The 21,738-nt window shown below is 42.2% G+C and overlaps 1 protein-coding gene across 1 annotated transcript in view; it reads left to right on the top strand.

Moving 5' to 3' along the window:
- Window positions 1-21,738, top strand: part of DOCK4 (dedicator of cytokinesis 4) — a 1,616,764-nt gene that overhangs the window by 392,133 nt on the left and 1,202,893 nt on the right. The window contains exon 4 of the mRNA XM_086919301.1: window positions 20,609-20,664. Within this exon, the coding sequence (XP_086775427.1) occupies window positions 20,609-20,664 (56 nt within the window). The remainder of the gene's footprint in view (window positions 1-20,608; window positions 20,665-21,738) is intronic.

Here is a 21,738-nt window from a genome sequence, read left to right as displayed (position 1 = left end):
AGCCGAAAGCTCCTGCCACGATCCTTCAACGACTTCCTCCTCTCCTCTTCCGTCTTTTCTGTATCCGGCTGTCGGCAGGGAGGCAGGACTTCCGGGATCATGGGGAAGTCCTTCCGGTCCTTCGTTGTTCCTGATTGGGTCCTGCAACAGAGAGAGGGGCGGGGTTCCTGTCGTCATGGACGCTGTGGTGGTTGATTCCGCTCGTGTGCCTGGATACGGGGGCTTGCGGAGGGGTGATAGGCGGGGAGGGTGAGTAGGGGTCTCGTGACCCGTAGGCCGAGATCACATTCCCTTCCCCTAGCTGTCTTTCTTGTACCCGGTGAGGATACAGGGTAGCGAGAGAGATAGTCGGCGTTACCCTGGTCCACACCTTTCCGATGTAGGGTTGTGAAGTGATAAGGTTGGAGTGACAGAAACCAGCGGAGGACTCGATCGTTGTGGCCCTTGTTCCGAGCCATCCACTCTAAGGGAGCGTGGTCTGTATAGATTGTAAATTGTCTTCCCTCCAGATAGTATCGGAGGCTTTCCACAGCCCATTTGATGGCCAAAGCTTCCTTTTCTACCACGGCATAGTTCTTTTCTCGTGGGAATAACTTCCTGCTGAGGTAGAGTATGGGTTTCTCATACCCATGAGGGTCTATTTGAGAAAGTACCGCCCCTAGTCCCTGTTCCGAGGCGTCTGTCTGGAGTATGAATGGTTGTGAGTAATCGGTACTCACCAACACAGGACTGGATGTCAGAGCGTTTTTCAAATCGGAAAAGGCCTGCCACAACAATGGAATGGGATTCTTAAGGATGGTTTCAGTTTTAGCAGATTTTTTTAAGAGGTCCGTGAGTGGGGCTGCCCTTTGGGAGAAGTTTGGTACAAACCGTCTGTAATACCCCAAGAGGCCCAGAAATGCACGAAGGTCTTTTTTTGTCTGGGGAAAGGGAAGGGAGTGGATTGCTTCGGTTTTGCTTTTCTGGGGCCGTATCAGTCCTTCACCCAGGAGGTATCCTAGATACTTTACGGTTTGGGCCGCTAGGGTGGTTTTGGCGGGGTTTATGGTGAACCCATATGATCCCAGGGAGGTGATGACCTGGTGGAGGTGTTCCAGGTGCTGGGTCCAGGTATCGCTATAGATGACGATATCGTCTAGATAAGCACTTGCATACAGAGCGTGGGGTTTTAGGATGCGATTCATGGCCCGCTGGAACGTGGCCGGGGCGCCATGAAGACCAAAAGGGAGAACCAGGAATTGATACAATCCTTCTGGGGTGGAGAAGGCCGTCTTCTTTCTATCCTCCTCTCTGAGGGGTATCTGCCAATACCCCTTACAGAGGTCTAACATAGAGATATATTTGGCCTTCCCTATGCGCTCGACCATTTCGTCGACACGTGGCAATGGATACGTGTCGAAGGAGGATATTTTATTGACTTCGCGGAAGTCAATACAGAACCTGACAGACCCGTCAGGTTTGGGTACAAGGACGATCGGTGAGTTCCAATCGCTCACCGACGGCTCTATTATACTCATCTTCAACATCTGTTCTGTTTCTCTTCGTATAACCGCCCTGCAGGCTTCGGGGACCCGATAAGGTCTTTGTCGGACCACCTTTCCAGGGACCGTCTGTATGGCGTGTTCGGTGATGGTGGTATGGCCAGGTGAAGAGGAGAATACCTGTCGTAACGGGTACAGGACCGTTTCAAGCTCATGGTGTTGTTGTGGGGTTAACTCCGGGTCAATACAGGGGGTAAAGGAGAGGGCAACAGGGGCCGAGGAGCCGGACAGGACCGGATGAGGGCCTTCCCATTTCTTCAGATAGTTAACGTGATAAATCTGTGTTATACCACGTGTGGGATCTAGATCTAATTCATATGTGACAGGGGTCACTTGTCGCAGGATGGCATAAGGGCCCTGCCACTGTCCTAGGAGTTTTTGGTCCGAGGATGGTAACATCAGCAACACCAAATCACCTACGGAAAAGACTCGTGGTTTCGTGCCTTTATCGTACTGTCCCTTCTGTTTACTTTGTGCGTTTTCCAGATTCTGTCGGACTATGTCACGTATGACAGATAGGTGAGTTTTTAGGTTACTCATGTATTCAGGGAGGGGGCGAGTGCGATCTGGTTCAGTTTCCCAGGCTTCTTGGGCCATGTCCAACAGGGTGCGAGGGGGTCGACCATATAGCAGCTCGTAGGGTGAATAACCGGTGCTGCTCTGTGTGGTGCAACGGATGGCGAACAGGGCAAGGGGTAGCATATCCTCCCACCGTTTGGCTTCCAACCCCAGTAGTTTTTTAAGTGTCTGTTTTAGGGTGGCGTTGTATCTCTCGACTTTGGGGGTGGTATGCCGAGGTCCTGATCTGTTTAATCCCTAGGTGGGAGCATACCTGTTTCATCAGAGCAGAGACAAAGGGAGTACCCTGATCTGTCAGTATTTCGCGGGGAAACCCCACCCTTGTGAATACAGAGATAAGGGCTTTGGCGATATTCTGGGTGGTGGGCTGGCGCAAAGGTAAGGCTTCCGGGAAGCGTGTGGCATAGTCCACTATGACCAGGGCGTAACGACACCCGCTGCGTGAGGGCAACAGGGGTCCTATAATGTCCATTCCCACTCTGCTGAACGGGACGTCAATGACGGGAAGGGGTTGTAGGGGGGCTCTAGGGGGTCGATATCTGCTATGTTTCTGACATACCGGACATTCCTTACAATACTTCTTGATGTGTTGGTATATCCCAGGTCAGTAGAATTTGTCTAGAAGAGTTTGGCTGGTTTTTTCCTCACCAAAATGACCCCCCAGAAGGTGGCTATGGGCCAGGAACAGAACCTTCTCTTGAAAGGGACCAGGGACCAGGAGTTTGGGTTTTTGTTGGGCCCCTCCCTTACGGTACAACAGCCCATTTTTCTTGAAGAAGTAGGGACCTACGGTAAGGGGATCCTCTTGGTCCAACGCCCTTCCCCACGCCTCCTGTAGAATAGGATCCTCCTGTTGTGCAGCCCTGAATTCTCGGTCTGTTTGCCAAGGGTGTTCATCCGGGATCACGGGGAACGCGCTTGTGTATTCTCTCTTTTCCTTCTTCTTCTGTGTTTTGGTTTTAGGTGGTTTGCGCGCCAACACAGGGGAGGACAACCCCTTTGGAAAGAGAGCTTCTTCCCACCAGTGGGTCAGGGATTCAGTGGTGTCCTGCAGTAGTCCTGGTAATCCGGGGTAATCGCTTCCCAATATTGCCTGCTCCGGGAGTGCGGGTATGAGTCCAACGGTGAGGGTGGTTCCGGGATCTTTGGGATGTTGGACCTGTACCTGGGTGGTTGGGTATCTCTTCGTATCACCATGAACACATTGAATGGCGACCATGTTGGATGAAGGATTAACAGGGCGATTCAAGTCCTGAGGTCTGAGGACACTCTGTCGACACCCGGTGTCTGTCAGGGCCATGAGGGTTTGTCCATCAAAATTCACCAGACATCGGAACGGAGGTGGTGTTGCCCCGGGTACGGAACATACATAGTTTCGGGCTAGGCCCACTTCCATCGGCTCGTCTTTGTGAGGACACACCCTGGCGATGTGACCAAATCCTCCACAACTATAACATTGAGGTCCGGGATTGATAGGTTGTTGTAACACAGGGGGAGGGAACAGTAGGGTAGGCTCTGGTCTTCTCGGTACAGGGGGACGAGGAGGCTGGAGGCCTGTGGGGTTGTGAGGTTTATGGGAGTGTTCCTCTTTTCCTCGCTGACCCTCCTGGGCACGACTATAGGCGCTTGCGATTTCAATTGCAGTGTCTAAGGTAAGGCGGGCATGTTGGCGTACCCATCTTTGCGTGCCTGGATGCAAAGACGACAGGAATTGTTCCAAATATACTTTCTCTAGGATTTCCTCCTTAGTAGAGGTATCGGGTTTCAGCCACCTGTTGGCTAGGTCTTTGATCCGAAAGGAAAGGGCTCTGGGGGTTTCTTGGGGCCCTTCCTTTGCTTGACGCAACCATACTCGGTAGATTTTCATCATCGATGCCCAGCCTTTCGAGAATACACTTTTTAATGTCCGCATACGGATTGTTACCCTGGATGTTCGCTTGCTGGTATGCGGCCTGTAGGTCGCCCGTAAGTAAGGGGCCCAGATAATGACCCCAACGGTCAGCAGGCCAGGCGGCGGCCTGTGCTAGCTGCTTGAAGTTGGTAAAAAAGAAGTCCGGGTCTTCCCCCGGCACATATTTCTGGAGAACCACCGAAGGCAGGGAGGTCATGGGCCTCTGGTGACCCAGGACATCGGTCAGTTTTCCCATAGCCTGCTCGTGGGTGGTTCCCTGTCCTTTCAATACATCATGGAGTTGGCCACGGTCGTCCTCAGCGGTTTTTAGGAACCGCTCCATTAACTTCCCCAGTTGTTCTTGGGATTCCGCCATCCTGTTCATCACGGCCTCCATACCTCCAGGTGATCCCACTTCTGACACCAGATGTGATCGTGGGCGGTCGGCGGACTGGTAAAGCAGGCGAGGAGGCCGGATATAGTGGGCTATAGTGTTTTTATTCTTCTCTTAACAGTAGGATACGGGGAGAGAGAGTCCCAGGTGTAACACCCAACGAAGGAGATGCGTCTTCTTCCGGGTTCCTCCTGATGTGATGAGGGTCCGATGGATGTCCGGGTCTTGGGTGTAGCCGCCTCGGTATGGTCGGAAGGCACCTCGGAGGGCAACAAGAGAGAGAGGAGCCGTTAGTCACTCTGGGACTAGAGATCCGATACCGTCACCGTTACCCGGTAGTGTGAGGAGGAGAAAGGAGAGTGAGGAAGGTACGAGATGGAGTCAGGGAAGGGTAAGCTAAAAGAAGTGTACAGGATGGTGGGGAACAGGGGTGCTCTTTGTACAGTGCTAAGTGCTATTATATACAAGGTGTCTAAGGGCTATTGGTGACGTGCCTAGGATAGCGGGAGTATTTATACACGGTGAGGGGTTCGTACTATTTACACAGAGCACCTAGCGTGCTTTAAGAAGGTAGCTGGTACTCACGCGCTCCGCCGTAACTCTCCTCCGAGTTACGGCCGCTCTTCAGCCACCTCCGTGGGACTCCACCAATCTTCGGAACACTCCTCGATGTCTCCGTTCCCGTCTTCTCCGTCCGTCACCGCACCAACCGAAAGCTCCTGCCACGATCCTTCGACGACTTCCTCCTCTCCTGTCTTTTCTGTATCCGGCTGTCGGCAGGGAGGCAGGACTTCCGGGATCATGGGGAAGTCCTTCCGGTCCTTCGTTGTTCCTGATTGGGTCCTGCAACAGAGAGAGGGGCGGGGTTCCTGTCGTCATGGACGCTGTGGTGGTTGATTCCGCTCGTGTGCCTGGATACGGGGGCTTGCGGAGGCGTGATAGGCGGGGCGGGGTTAGTAGGGGTCTCGTGACCCGTGGGCCGAGATCACAGCCACTTTAAAATGTTTTATTTTTCTTATTTTAGTATTTTTATAGTGCCTACCCTCATGTGTGGTCCTGAAGTGCTTGTCCAAGCTTGTAGCCCACTACAGTATGTCATTTTGATTTTGAGCCTACATGGGAAGTGATGGAAGAGGAAGTAGTGCGATAGACACACCTTTTTAAAATGTATTACGCTTTGAGTATCACTGCCAGTCCCCTTATTGTGTTGGCAGTTTATCTTTTATGCTCTTATTGTGATTTCGTATGCTGGCTGTGGCAAGAGGTTGTCCACTCTATGATACGATAGATCTGCCAGACACTGTTAAAGAGTGAGGGGGCGATAAGAGATCTTCCCCGATGAGCTATGTTACAGTCATTTTTTTCTGATTGCTATGTCAGTTGAAGAGATTTGCCAAGATGTACATATTTGTTTTGTCAACGTAGGATGTCAGTGTTGTGAGTATGTGAATATTTGGGACCTGCAGGGTACACTGATAGAGTTCTCTGTGGACCAGCGATTTGTGTCAGATCTCTTTGGCCTTGGTATGTTTGGCTAGTAGTGCTTGTTTTTTTAAGTAATCTGGTATAATCTGTGCCATCCGATTGACAGCAAGGCTCCTCAGGCCCCTTCAGACATTGTATGCCTGTCCCATTGACAATGAGAGATCAGGTATGGGACATGATATATTGACAGGAATTATACCTAATTTATATTGGGATGAAAGTCACAAAGCATACATTATCTGTCCTCCATCTTGTGGTTCGAGGTCGAAGGTAGGGTAGAAACATAGTTTACTTTGTCTGTGAGGTCTTTGTGGTGGGTGTGGGATTCTGTTTAGAGTCCCAAGTGTCATTGGGGAACTGTGAATCTCCAGGTGTAGAGTGGCAGCAGGTACCTCTAGTGTTTATTGGAGAGGCGTTCTTATATTCCATCCATATTTCGAGCTCATTGTACGGTTATGTTGGATGGAGCGGCTCAGTTTGGGTTGAATTCTGTCTTCTTTGTATTGTGTACTGGTCCATACTGTTACATAGCTTTAGAATTTGGTTATATTGGTAGAAGGATTATCATTCTAGGTTCAGAGGTCAGTGACTGATTCGGGTAACTTGGGAACAATCACATTTCATGTCTCTTCTGAACTATAAATGCTCTTTGATGCTTTAAATCTTGGAGAGAAATGGCTTCCATAGCCTGGCAACATGTACCAAGAAAATGGAGCCTCCTATAGATTACTTTTTTTAAGGTGGTATGACTGTCTGTGGAGCTAGCCTAGAGTGCAGAGCTCTGTTTTGTATGTTCAAGTTTAAATTGTAGGGACAGTAGTCCTTTTCTTGAAAGGTGCTGTGGATGATGCAAAGTACTTTGAACATTGAAGGCGTAGCTAAAGGTAGCCAGTCTTTACAGGAATGTCATCACGTATTCTATGGGGTGAAGGCAACCATCTTGCTGCAGCATTTTGTATTCATTGATTTTTGCATACTTTTAAGTGAGAGGAATCAATGTATATGTTATTTGCAGAAGTCGAGCTCGGAGATGACAAGAGTGAAGATAGCTTTATTTATGTCCGAGATATGGGAAGATGGGTTGCAGCATTTTCATTTAATGAATTGTGTTCATTGGAATGTGGTATTACTTACAAATTAGATCCCTTGCTTACTCTAGGTTTCTCACTTTGCAAGGTGTAGCTGGTTGAGTTTCAAGTTCCATGGATGATAGATCCTTAAACTGTTGTGTGTTACATTGTCCATAGGTCATGATCTCTGTCTTTGTAGTGTTGAGCTTTACATGGTTAATAGTTATCCATACATCTAAAGCATTGGGCAATCGCCAAGTTTTGCCTTGTAGAGGTCTTCTGTGCCATCTATTTGTAGCATGAATTGTGTATCATCTGCATAGTTGTAACATGTAAGGTTGAATGATCCAAGCAGGTATGGTAAGGGGTCCGATAGATGTTGAGTAGGAAAGGCAAAATGATTTACTCCTGAGGAAGGGTTGTATACATAAGGTGTTATGAAAACCAAGCCTTATTTTTCTTTGAGGTACAAGGCAATATATTTTGGATGATTTTGTGTATTCTAAGATGCTGGAGTCTGTACAGTAGTGCCTGGCGGTGAACAGTGTCAGATACCGCGTATAAGTTCAAAAGCAGTAAGGTAACCATTTTGAACTCGTCCACTGTGGGCTATAAGTCGCCCATGTGCATATGACGGCTGGCTCTGTGTCTTCGTGGTTTGAAAAAAGATTGCTGATCAAGTTATTTTACTCTCTAAAACTGATGAGTTCAGTAAAAAACTGCTCTTTTGCATATTTTACCTAGGGACTGGCCTTTGGAGGTTGGCCTGTAGTTTAATTGGCTGGATGGATCTAGATTCTTCCTAAAGAGCAGTCTGATGTAAGATTGTTAGGTATATTGGGGAATATCCTAGTTGCAAGGGTGTGCTTAGTAATACATCTTAAATAGCAATGTCTACCCAACTTCTATTAATGATTGCAGGCACTAGCCACCGGCACTCACCTTTGGGGTGGAAAGGGAAAGGTTGGGAAAACAGTGGCAAGGAGAGAAAACATGACTGGAAAAGAACCTGAGAAAGAGAGTCAACGAGACAGGAAGTACAGGGGGGGGGGGGGGAGAGGCATACTTTCTGGCCATCAACCCTGCCACTCAGCAGCAGCAGTGATGGGCTACTTCAGAAAACTTTATTCAGTTCCTGGAGATCTAGAAAGGCAACCATCATTCACATAGTTGGAATCTTGGATTAACCGGGTTTATGAATTTTTATGACTTGCCCTTGTGATTCCAGAAACTAATAGCAAGTTGATGGTTTTCACAGGAACATGGTGTAATTACTGGAGCTTTCCAACATCCCTTGTCCGGTTATGTGATCTCTGCAATGTGATTGTTAACAGCCTCTGTGTCATTTTCTTACTCTCCTTCTAGACTTCCTTCAAGCTTCTTTTTGTGACTTTGCAAACAGAGTGTGTGATCTTTATCTTAAGCGGACTATATTAGCTATATATGGAAAGGATGCAACGCCACAAGGTAGTCTATCCTTTGATACCAGACTCATAGGAAGGGATATTTTCAGTAGGTAATAGCAACTAAAACCCTCTTTTGTCATGATTGATTAAAGCAGCCAATGTATCAGTAATTTGGAAATGTGGGACTATCACTATATCTTCCCTGTTTACATACCCACACTGAATGTAATGTAGACTGGTATCCTTGTGAGACGGCTAAAAGTATTTTGTACATCAATGTTTTTTAGTTCATATCTGAAAGCCATCCTTGCTATTGACAATGCATTTTATTGATGCTATAAAAAGCTCTTTTTTAAAAACTTTTTGGAGATTTCTCACAGTTGTATAAACCTAATATGTAAAAGTGAAAGAGAATAAAATCACAGAGCAGCATTGACTTTACAATCTCAGGCTAGTTTATAGTCAAAGTCAAAGTCAAATATTTTTATTTGTTTCGGTACTCTATTGAGGACCACAAATTTGTTTAAAATTTACACACAGTTATTTATACAATTTAATACATTTTCAATGAAACTTTCAAAAATTTATAAATTTTATAGCAGACAAATTCATTTGGCGGCCTTTTGCATATTGATAGCAGATCTTTAGCATTAACAATCCTACATGTCCGATAGATGGGATAAAGACACGTTAACCTAGCATTTACCACTTTGTTGTTTGGGCATATAAATAAGAGGTGCTCAAGATTCTGTATACCCCCCTGGCAGAGAGTACATAGCGAAGAACTATCTATTCTCCAGGAAGAGGTAAAGGTTAACACAGGTAATATATCCATACGCAACATCATAATTGCCCGCCTTGCACCGTGTGTGAGAGAATAGTCTAGGTAGGGCTGATCATGCTTATATTCCAAAGAGTTAGCATAAGATTTATACATAGATAATTTAATACAGTGTAATTGATCAAGCTCAAAACTCAATTTAGGGGTAAATTTTTTTAGGAAGAGTTTGAGTTGAGCAGGTGTCCAAGATGACAAAATTTCTAAACTGATTTTAGCTAACTGAAATGCCGCTCTCATATTTCTGACAAAGATAAAATGAGTAGAATTTTTATCAAAAGTCTCGATCTTTAACAGGCCTCGTAAAGTATCTTCTTTAGAATGGAGAAGGTTGTAAGCCCACCTGATAATGTTTGCTACAGCTGTAGCATATGCGCTGGTGATAGAAAATTCCAGTCTTAGTGCCTGCACTGGTGTAGAGGTTGAGACTTTCAGTATTTTCTTTAGTGTTTTGCCCTCTTTTAAATCCATGTAGGACCATTGTTTCGAAGGAATATATTCAGAGGCATATGACAGAACCGGGGGAATCTTAGCTTTATAGACTTTTATTAAAGCTGAGAAGTGCCTATTTCCAGTGGCCGAGTACAATCGTGAGATGGCCCCAGCATGTAAATCACATTTCCTTTTTAGATGGTTAATTTGTTTGATGTTATTCGTATTGCAAGAAAAAATTCTGCCCAGATAGGTATATTCCTCTACCTGCTCTAACCTCCCCCCACCCAGCTTCCAGCAATACCTAACACCTTTTTTCTTTTTTGAAAATGCGACCACTTTTGTTTTATTAGTATTAGGAATTAGAAAGTTTTCTTTAGAGTAGTTATATAAAATGTCTAAAAGGCGCTGGAGTCCAAAAGGCGTTAAGTCAAACATGACTATGTCGTCCGCATATAATAGAGCATGTATGCGCTGAGTGGCAATCTTCGGGGGCGTGCATAAACCCTGTTGCAGTTGTGATGGTAAATCACTTAAGTACAAAGAAAATAAAATCGGGGCTAAGAGACACCCTTGTTTTAGTCCATTTGATGTCCATATTATTTTAGACAAGCCCTTATCGCTCCCCATTTGTACTCGGCACCAAGTGTTGCTGTGGAGATTCACTATTACCTGTAACAGTCGTTCAGGGATTCCCAGCCTTTTTAGTTTATTCCACAGAGTCGATCTATCCACTCGATCAAAGGCAGTGGTGTAATCAATGAAAGCTGCATATATGGGTTGTAACTTCCCTGATACGTATTTATCAAGAATTGTTTGGAAAATTGCTATATTATCTGTAACTGAGTGATTAGGTCGAAATCCAGCCTGAAACATGGGAATTAGTTCCAGCGAAAATGCCCAGGATTTTAATCTGTCCAATATTTCCGCTGCGAAGATCTTCCCGGCAGCGTCCATCAACGCTATTTGTCTGTAATTTCCTGCTATGTTTCTATTCCCTTTTTTGTGTATGGGAATAATTATGCTTCCCTGCCAAGACTTTGGTATGTTTCCTGAGTCAAAGATGTAATTAAACAAAGGTGAAAGCATCAGGCTCCACTTCTTAGGATCGGCTTGATAGACCTTAATGGGGATCTGCTCTGGGCCTGATGCTCCCGTGCTTCTTGCCTTTTTAATATTCATAGCAATAGAGACTGCCGAAGTCTTGATGGTCTTGGTATCCTCGGTTTCCATCTCTTGAGCAACAGATTCCGTTACCATAGTTGTAAAATTAGATTTGTATAAAACGCTCAAGTAACTGTCCCAGTCTTCCTCTGATACCGGGGTCGCTTCCAGCTTCTTTTTAGTTCCAGTCATTTTCGCAATCAGAGACCAGTATTTGCGCTGATTACATTGTTTGACTGTTAATTGGATATCGATCCAGTTGTTGTCCTGAACCAGTTTTTGCTGTTTAGTTTTTCCTCTTCGTATTTGATTCTTTAATCTGTTGATTTCCACTTTATTTGCCGAAGAGAAACTCAGATGTTGTGCTCGGATTAATCTATTGAGCTTTTTTACAGTAGGTTGATGCCAATTTTTTATCCTGTTAGTGTTTTTACTATTCACTGGTCTATCCTTTTTTGATTTGCTTTGAAGTGCGTACTTGAGATGATAGATTATATTTTCGAAGTTCTGTATAGGATCATCTGAATGGATGGTAGTCAACAACTGGGTATGAGTGAGTAGAGTTTTTAAATAGTCCAAGTTATTTGAGCACCAATAAATTCGACGTTGGACTATATTTACTTCGGTTTCCGTTTTGTAGAATATTGGCTGGTTCGTAAAACTGGTCTGTGCAATCCAAAGAGTTGTTAGATATAAAAGTGCATGGTCGCTGTCTTCTTTAAAGTTAACTGAGAGTTGGGTGATTTGTTCCTTTTCTTCTATCCCACAGATAAAGTAATCAAGGGTAGACGGAGCTCCGTTTCCCTGCCTTGTGTGGGATGCTGGTTTATCTCCCTTAGTATTACCATTTAAGATTATCCCATTTATGCTAGGAAGGAATGATAGCAATGATCTTCCTCTCTTATCTGATTTAGCTCCCTTAGGGAGTTGTGGGAGAGATATTTCAAGAGATTCCTCTTTAAAAAGTTTGGCCCATTTCTCAACTTCTCTATTTGAAATTTTGCCGTTCATATCACCCATGATAATGTATGGCATATAGTGGCGATCATCAAGTATGTGAGTAATAATTTCCGTTAAGAGGTCAAATAAGGAATCATATTCATTACTGGGAGGAGCATAGATGTTAAATAGCAGTATTTTATTCTGGGCGGTTGCTGATTGGGATTTGAATGACACCTTAATACATTGTAGGTTATCTGAATTTGTATCGATAATTTCTTGTGACCAAGAATATTCCTCGCGTAATAAGATTGCCAGACCTCCCTTCGCATGGCCCCTTTTGGATCTTTTTGCGGGGATGTCATAAACGTAGTATCCTTTTTGCGAGAATGACTCAATTGACCATGTTTCCTGTAAAGCAAGGATATCTGGGAGGTCTTTTGTTGCTTCTTTCAATTTCTCAGCTGTTTTCCCGGCCAGATTCCATGTCGCTATCGTCAAGCCTTTGCTAAACCAGATGTTGTTGAGGTTTATCCATTTTTTTACAGTTTAAAGTCGCCGATAACCATGCCCAGGATTTTATTGAATTTCCAGCGTTACTTAGTTCGGACTCCCGGGACCATACTGTCCTTTCACCATGTGTTACTAAAATTTTTAGTGTGTCTTTTCCCGTATTATTTGGTGCGGAGTCTCCCCATTTAGTACTAAAGTTATTTTTTCTTTTTTTGTCAAATTGACCAACTGAGTCGTTATTTTGAATGCTTCTTCTGGGTTCAGATACTGAGATCACATCATAGCCATTCTTATGTAGGATTTCCTTCTCTCTGATTATTATTCCTGGGAGCACTGGAGACAGAAATGAAACTTGTGCTATTTTGTCATTATTTTTATTTGGAAAGAGTACCAGATCTATTTCATTACTTGTAAGAGATTGCAGAGATGGGATTTGTTGTAAAAGATTAATTATTCTGCCTCGATTGAATGGCATATTGTCTGTAGGGAAGAGTTCTTCCATTATTACATGCTTTGATGGAGTTCCTTCCCACAATTGGGATTTATTGTCTTGTATTACTTTTGTGTCGCTGATCTTTGGCTCTATTATTTTAATTGCTGGGGCTGGACAATATTCTTCTGCTTTAGGGTTCAAAGATATCTCCCTCGGTGTCACTTGAGTTGCTGGAGGGTCCACGGGATTGTTTAAGAAAGTAGATTTTTGGAATTTAAGTTTGCACCCTTTTTTCTTTTGTATTCTTCTTAATGGTTTTCTTCTCTTTTTCTTGCCCCTGGCAGCTTCCTGTTCTTTAGTGTGTAAAGTCGTCCCCATTTGGTTTGTTTCCTGTTCAGCGAAAACTCTTATTGTCTCCACTTTATTGTCGCAGACTCTTGAATCTAAGTCCGTGTTATTTACATTTTTTGAGAAAATGGGAAACGGCTTGATTATGTTATTGGGAGTATTATTAAGATCTTCTCTGAATAGTCTTTTAAGAGAATAAGTGATGGGAGATTTTTTGTATTTCCTTAATTCCTTGGTTTTAGACTCTGTTATTACTACATCAGAAGTTTGAGAACTAGCGTCTCGTTTTTTTGGAGATGTAATTTCGTTATTTTGGTCACCTTCTGAGTATGGCGTTTTATCTGTTTCGTGTTTTTTTGACAGTACATTAGTTAGATCTTTTTTCTTTTTTTCTTCCACTAGGAATTTAAGTATACCTATTTGAACGTCGAGCGTGTCATCTGAGTTAGCTAAGATTTGACCAAGATGGGTAAGAACTGATTCCATGATTTCCTGCAGGGTAAACAAAGCTTTTGACAGGGGTGAAACAGAGGTTGCAGAAGTTAGATTTGGAAAATAAGGATCAGTGAGGGTAGCATGATTAGACTAGTGTTGAGGTGATTTTTGAGGAGAACTAGTAAGTGGATGTTTTTGACTTAGCGGAATTTCTGATTTTTCATTTTCAATCTTCGTGTTGTTACTTGCGTAATCCTCCAAACATAGTTCGCTCTCCGTGAGTTTTATAGGAGTTGAGGATTTTATTTGAGACATATCTTGAATCGATTTTTGGTGATCCTCAGCAAAAGTGATCTTAGTTTGATTACTCCCGGTGGTTATGAAACTTTGATTATGATTGCATTGATGAATAGAGAGTAGCGACTGATGTTCAACTTTATTTTCAGTGAGTTCAAGCTTATTTTCAACTTCTGTGGTATTAATGGATGAGTGTTTTTTCACGGATAGGGAGGAAAAATATTTATTTATAGCTGGAGTACAGGTTAACTGACCTGGTTTCTGTGCCTTATCAGTGGATTTTCTGACGGCTTCGTCAGTACCCATGCGCCTCATATATATTGTTCGTGAGCGTAATTTTTTTAATGCCATTAAGAAGGTCGACGAGTCAATGGAAGAGTTTTTGAAATTGCTATTATTTCGCTGTATTTGCTTAGGAAAACAGAAATAAGGCTTGTGATAAAAAGGGTGTGTTATGCTTAGTAAAAAGCTGAGAAAAACGATGTAGCGGGTTCCTTGACCTTATTCGCAACCTGGAAGAATTAGTTGTTAGTGTGTGCGTCTTACCCACAAAGCTTACCGATGGTTCCTGATACTCATGGGGTCCAGAGCTCTTAGAACAAATGTAAATGGGGTGGCCCGTCCCGTCCTTGGACGTCCCCGGACGGCCACAGACGGCCCGCCCTTTGCCCGGGCTTCGCCCCGGGCTGCGACCCGCGCGCGTTCCGCGTTGCGCGTTCCAGAGATCGCTTTTATGGTGTGGGCTGTTGTAGGGCCGTGTCACTATGAGGGGGCGCGGCACTCGCGGGAAGAGGACCAGCTGGAGTTGTTGTATGCTGGTCCTCGCAGTCCCGGGGCCAGCGCCTCACCCTCCTCTGCGGACACGCGGTGATCTCCGGCTTCCAAGCCGATCCTTCAGCACAGCCAAGGGGTGTTTTATGCTACTCCTGTAGCGCGGAGGAAGCAGGCAGGAATCAAAGCAGGATTCTGAACAGCAGCGCTGTCAAATCACGAGTGGCACCCGCGAAGCGGGTCCCCCGAGAAGTTGAAGGGCTCGGCTGGGGGCGTGTCACTGTGAGGGGGCGCGGCACTCGCGGGAAGAGGACCAGCTGGAGTTGTTGTATGCTGGTCCTCGCAGTCCCGGGGCCAGCGCCTCACCCTCCTCTGCGGACACGCGGTGATCTCCGGCTTCCAAGCCGATCCTTCAGCACAGCCAAGGGGTGTTTTATGCTACTCCTGTAGCGCAGAGGAAGCAGGCAGGAATCAAAGCAGGATTCTGAACAGCAGCGCTGTCAAATCACGAGTGGCACCCGCGAAGCGGGTGCCGCGAGAAGTTGAAGGGCTCGGCTGGGGGCGTGTCACTGTGAGGGGGCGCGGCACTCGCGGGAAGAGGACCAGCTGGAGTTGTTGTATGCTGGTCCTCGCAGTCCCGGGGCCAGCGCCTCACCCTCCTCTGCGGACACGCGGTGATCTCCGGCTTCCAAGCCGATCCTTCAGCACAGCCAAGGGGTGTTTTATGCTACTCCTGTAGCGCGGAGGAAGCAGGCAGGAATCAAAGCAGGTTTCTGAACAGCAGCGCTGTCAAATCACGAGTGGCTAGTTTATATATCTTCTCAATGCCATGTCTACCGTCAGTAATATGTAATGTGGGTTGGAAACCCTCTTATGCTATTATTGTTCTGGTAGATAGTTTGTGGTTGATCTCATGAATTACGACACTGTTAAAGTAGAAGAGTGTTCAAAGCGAGTTATTGCATCTTTCTTGAAGTCAGTATACGAGGCAACTCTGAGTGCTGTCATCAAGACAGAAGCAGGAGTAGATGAAGGGATTCTGTTCTTCGAAACAATAGTTGTTTGCTTGACTTAGAAAGGCAAGAGAATTGAGAGCTTAGGCTGGTGCTCACAGACCATGCTGCTTTGCCTGATATTTGTGTAGCACCGAGGATGTTTTACAGGGTATAGAGTCAACATATCGAGTTTTTATTATCGACTAGACATAATATCGAGTAAAAAATATAGAATGGACATAATATCGACTAGACATAATATCGACTAGACATAATATAGACTACCAAAATATTGACTAGAAAAATGTAATATCGAATAGAATGGACATAATATCGAATCAAACATATAGAATGGACATAATATTGACTAGACATAATATAGACAACAAAAATATCGAATTTAAGATAAGTTAATATTATTTTTTTATTTTTGTGTAATATAATTCTGTAGTGGGTTGTGGGTTTATAGGGGAATTGGGTGGGAAGTAATTTAATTATAATTAATTAAATGTTATTTTATTTATTGTTATTTATTTAGAATGAATTGTTAATGAGTTATTAATTGGTAATTAATTAAAATATAATTAGTAATTAATTTTAATTGATTAATTGATAAATATGTTAATTTTAGTGATTTATTTTCTGTAGTAGGTTGTGGGTTTATAGGGGAATAGGGTGGAAAGTAATTTAATTATAATTAATTAAATGTTATTTTATGTATTGATATTTATTTAGAATTAATTGTTAATTATTAATTTGTAATTAATTAAAATATAATTGGTAATTCATTTTAATTGATTAATTGATAAATATGTTACTTTTATTACATTATATTCTGTAGTGGGTTGTGTGCTTATAGGGGAATAGCTTGGGAAGTAATTTAATTGTAAGTAATTATATTTTTTAAATATATTTTTTGTCTAATTTTTTTTATTTTTATATTATAAATTAATTTATTGGTAATTGGTAAATAATTAGTATTAGTAGGTAATTCTTATTATGAGTTAATTTTTATTTGTAATTTTAATTGATTAATTAATATATTTTATAAAATTGTTAAATATTATAATTATTTTGTAATTGGTATTAATATTTGTTATTTATATTTATATATGAAGTATTTACTTTCCCTACTATTGCACTCACTGGAGTGGGAATAGTAATTTTTACCTCTATGCTATCCAACGCTTTCCCTACTGTTGCACTCTCTGGAGTTGAAATAGTAATTTTTACCTCTATGCTATCCAACGCTTTCCCTACTGTTGCACTCACTGGAGTAGGAATAGTAATTTGTATCCAACGCTTTCCCTACTGTTGCACTCTCTGGTGTGTGAATAGTAAATGTAACCCTCTCGCTATCTTACGGAAAAAATATTGTATATGTTTTGTTAATAATATGTATATATATATATATATATATATATATATATATATATATATATATATATGTGTATATATATATATGTATATATATATACTTATATATATATATACATATATATATATATATATATATATATATATATATATATATATATATATATATATATATATATATATACTTATATATGTATGTTTTAAAATAGATTTTTTTAGTTACATTAATTATTTATTAATTTTAAGTTTATTTAAGTATTTTAAGTATGTTTAAATTAATTATATTTATTATTATATTACTTTTAAATTACTTTTAAGATATTTAAAAAATTCTATATTTAAAAAAATCGATATTTTGACTGTCTATATTTTTTCCTATTGATATTTTGGAGTCAATATTTTTGTACTTACCTGTTTTTAGAAAGGAAGTCGATATTCTGGCATTCTATATTTTTACCTAGATATTTTGACTGTCGATATTCTGTCAGTGATCCGTTTTACAGACTGGAGACCCTACATACTAAAGTTGTAGTATTGGCGCTGAGATCTGTCTAATTCCAAATAACAATAGCTTTTCTGACAATATCTAAAAGCTTGTTTCATAGTTTACTCTGGGCTTTTAAATAGGTTATGTATTTCTTTGTATTTCTTATTTAAGTTATGAATAAACTCACTTTAAGCTGATCTATTGTGAAACGAGAATTGAGGTTTGCACTCGCTGACATTCCCACGGTAGAAAAAAACACAAACCAGATAAACAAAGCTTAATTTACAGCTGGTCTCCAAATCTGATACCCTTTTTGATGATGAAAAAATGTCCTCGACCTAACTGCAACCTACTTGACCTCAGTCTCTGAAAGTGGAGCAAATGTGACAAGATAACAAGATTTAAAGGCATCTTTATTGCTCATTAACTTTGTGAGCAATACAAATGCCTTTAAATCTTGTTATCTTGTCACATTTGCTCATTTTTCACAGACCCAGGACAAAAGTTGGTTTGTTTTCCTACTCGCCAGAAAGGGCGAGTAGGACCTAAAAACAGCTCGACCTTGTTAAATTTAGCTCGACTATGCGAGCGGTCGAGTGGAATTTTCGAGCCCTGGTTTAGTATGGAGAAGCCGTCTCCGTCTTTGTGTTACTAAGAACAGTAGGTTCATCTAGTTTCCTGAACCATGCCACCATATATTTGGGGCTTGGCTTTTCATCCTTAGTGGATCTAGCCTGCTCTTCACTGAATGATTCTCATTCTTTTACAGTCACATCCAGCATTGAGTGCTTTGAGATTGTTCCTTGTTCTGCAGATCAGAGACTGCGTGGCTAATGTTTTGGGTTCAGTGTTGATTTTGTGTCTCTTGTTGAACTAAAATAATATTAAAATGAGCTGAACAGGTGTAAGTTCAGACATTGCACCAGTTAAACCCAAAATAGTTTGATTTTGATTAGCCTCCTTGGCTCCATCTGCAAAATCGTATAATATTGGGGCCTTGAAGCCAGACAATGTGATTTTGTTTAAGTTACAGTTAAGATGATCATAATTGGAATCATTATTGGCTCAATACGGAAATTTCAGATTGTTTATTGTCCCAACTTCATGGCCATAACACCATGTATGTTTTTAACATTAATTATTTTCTTCTGCAGTGGACTTGAATAAGATAGTCTTAAATATCAAACTATTTCAGACATAGCCTTAAAGGGGGAGCCTGAGCCACCATAATTTGTGTACCACAATGGGCTGATGTAGTTACGGTAGTCAGTAAATACTATTTCCCTGGGTGAGGTATTTACTGGATACAGTAGATGGTTACTATTTCGAGGTTTCCCAAGAAAAATGGGGAATTGATGGGGAATTGCACACGCAATTATTGCTTTGTAAACCACATTCTTCATGTATCAGAATTTACTGTGGTTGATTCTCTAGGTACATTTTGGTAGTTTAGAAAGACATTTGATTGCGATATCCGTAGTAGAGGGAGCAGGGCATTGATAGCATGAAAGGATACCAAGGTAAAGCCACTTTGATATACTTTAATTTGTAATTTGTGCTAAAAACAGTACTACATTGCTAGATGGAAACTACATATCCTAAGACTTGCACACATCAGCTTGCACTGAAATGCACCAATAAGTGGACAGAGTTTGAAAAAAAAAGCAAGCAGAGGATGAGAACCCGTATCATGACATCAGCTCAGTCGGATACCTTACATTTTCTTTAGTGGTGATTGCTCAACACAGGGTAGTAAGTTAGGAAATGAATTTTACCTCAGTGAGAAATGACAACGACAATATGATACTGATAAAGAAGTACTAGGATTATTTTGGAGTATGTGAGGTGACTCAAGAACGTCGATACTGGCTGACATGTCTCTTTTAGCCTCAGTATGCAGATGATTCCCACTCAGCATAATATAAGAGAAATGTGTCATCAGTATTAATTGTGTAATTGTGAATGCTTAACTGGGCCCATATTACTTAATAAGCGCACTATCCCTCTTTGCGCCATGACGCTTATTTATATGGGTACGCCAAGCGCAAATAAGGATAGTGCACCCTATTACAAGTATTGCACTGTCCCAAGGCCAGACGCGAACTTGAAGGAGGTATTTATGGCAACATGTCTGTGTTTGCAAACTGTAGGTTATTACAGCAACCATAGAATGGCTCTTCATCTCTCTATACGTTCTGAGCTACAGCATTAAAATCTTACTTACATTAATCTGATTTTAATATCCTTTTGCAACAAGTTACGAAATGTTTTTTGCTTATTTAATTTCAATACACAGATTCAGCTTTTTTTCTTCATGTCTACAACCATGCTATCTGTGTCCTATGAAGGAGCTAGACACCTGAGATTTAAGCGGTTTATAGGGGAGGCTGATGGCATATATTTATGAGGAATAAATGACATTCTGCTGTCCATTTGAGGGATATTGTCAGCCACCCCAGAGTTCCATGACCTTCTATAGAAACTCAGCCTTCTGCCTCTGTATAGTCACAGAACTCCTCGGTGATTTGCAATATCCTTCTAATGTATGGCTAGGGTACTATATGCCTTGAATATTAGTACACTGTTGGGTGCCGTAGGTGTAGATCTGGGCACCTACGCCACGCTATAGCATGAGAGTAGTGATTAAGGACAGTGAGAACACATAACCGCTCAGCCCTCCACATTCTAAAACACAGATGGACATTTTTGCCTGCACAAAAACCTCCTTCTGGGGTGACGCGCCCACTCATCCAGTAGGTAGCATTTTGACACTGAAGGAAGAACCCGGTTTGCGGATGAATTGCATGTATTTTTATGGGCGAATATGTGACTTCGTGCTATAAACAAGTCTCATTTTCAACCTCGGCGTGGATACTCAGTCTGGTTGTTCGCCTTGTCTTTGGAACTCCTGCCTGGCCTGACGCCATTGCTCTGAACAAATACCGATAAATAACATCATCACTGTATTGATATATTCTTTCCGTGCTGTGTCCCAGCCAGAGCAGATAACCTCAAACAGATCCTAGTTATCTGCAGGGTCACTGAGTCACCTGTGATTGTGCTGAGGTTTGATGGCCTTCCTTGTGTCTGTGTGCAGCTGGTTGTTTACAATGGCTTCAATATACCGAGAGAGCTTAAGTAGAAGTGGCTGATATTAGGCAAACTTGCAAGTTTCACTGCAGATCCTAACCCTTGTACTTTCCTTCCTCATAGGGCATCTTTCCGTCAAGCTATGTTCACTTGAAGAATGCACATGTTAAGAACAATGGGTATGTAAATATTGGTATTTCAATATATAAGGAGCGGATTAAGTTTACAGCCCTTGGGCATGTTGTGTTATTGTTGTTAGAGTTTAAAATAGTTACTATATTTTATTTGTCTCCGTTAAAGTGACATTATTATTATTTAATTTTGAACCCGAGGCTTTGTAATGTGACAAAAGTCTTCCATTCATATTCTCCATGTTTAGGTATCATTTTAAAATATTTTGTGCACGTTGTGTTGAATGAAAAGGTTGTTTTAAACCCCATTTAAAGTGTCATGCCATTTCGTACCTACTTGTCTTCATCTTTTGCCGTCTTTTTGTTAAATTGATACTTGTATAGCGCACTACTCACCCGTAAGGGTCTCAAGGCGCTTTTTGTTGAGACTGGATCCCTCGTCTCAGCAGTTTACATAGTGTGAGGTTCAAGTGTTTGCAGGACACAACTACTGCCTATTTATGACATGCCACTTATTTGCAGCACTGGTTTGTCTCATCGTCCATTTTCTCCTTTACAGCTTTTTGGCTAGGACAGAACCAGTGACATGAGCACATGTTATATATATATATATAGGACAGAACCAGAGACATAAGCACATGTTATATATATATATATAGGACAGAACCAGTGACATGAGCACATGTTATCTCCAGAGCAGTCGCAAGCTGCATTTAGCTCATTAGCTGATGTGATTGCAGTGCCCACATACATTGTCCATACCATGGCCTAAATCGTCGCATATTACTCGAAATAATAGTTCTTTTTATCATTCAATTAAGAGGTTCTTACTTTACAATATGCATCAGAAGGAAAGGCTTACATGAACCTCCTGAATGTGAACGCTGACCTGTATTTTACAGATCAGATTTTTGCAGCAAGCTTACAATCCACTGAGGTATCTAAGCAGCTCATGCTACACAGTTCTTAATATTGTGAAGCCTGGCTCCAAGCAGTGCTGATGCTGAGAGCTGCCTGGGGCTGGCAACCACAGGCCTGCATCCTCTGGCTGGACATCCACCTGCGCCTGCCAATTCTGCTCTCACTTTACAAATCACTTAATCAGCTATGGCTCTAGTGTAT

Source organism: Lissotriton vulgaris, chromosome 1_1 (genome assembly GCF_964263255.1).
Source record: "Lissotriton vulgaris chromosome 1_1, aLisVul1.2, whole genome shotgun sequence".
Classification (NCBI taxonomy): domain Eukaryota; kingdom Metazoa; phylum Chordata; class Amphibia; order Caudata; family Salamandridae; genus Lissotriton; species Lissotriton vulgaris.
The sequence above is the reverse complement of the archived record's forward strand: the minus strand, read 5'-3'. Positions and strand labels throughout refer to the sequence as shown.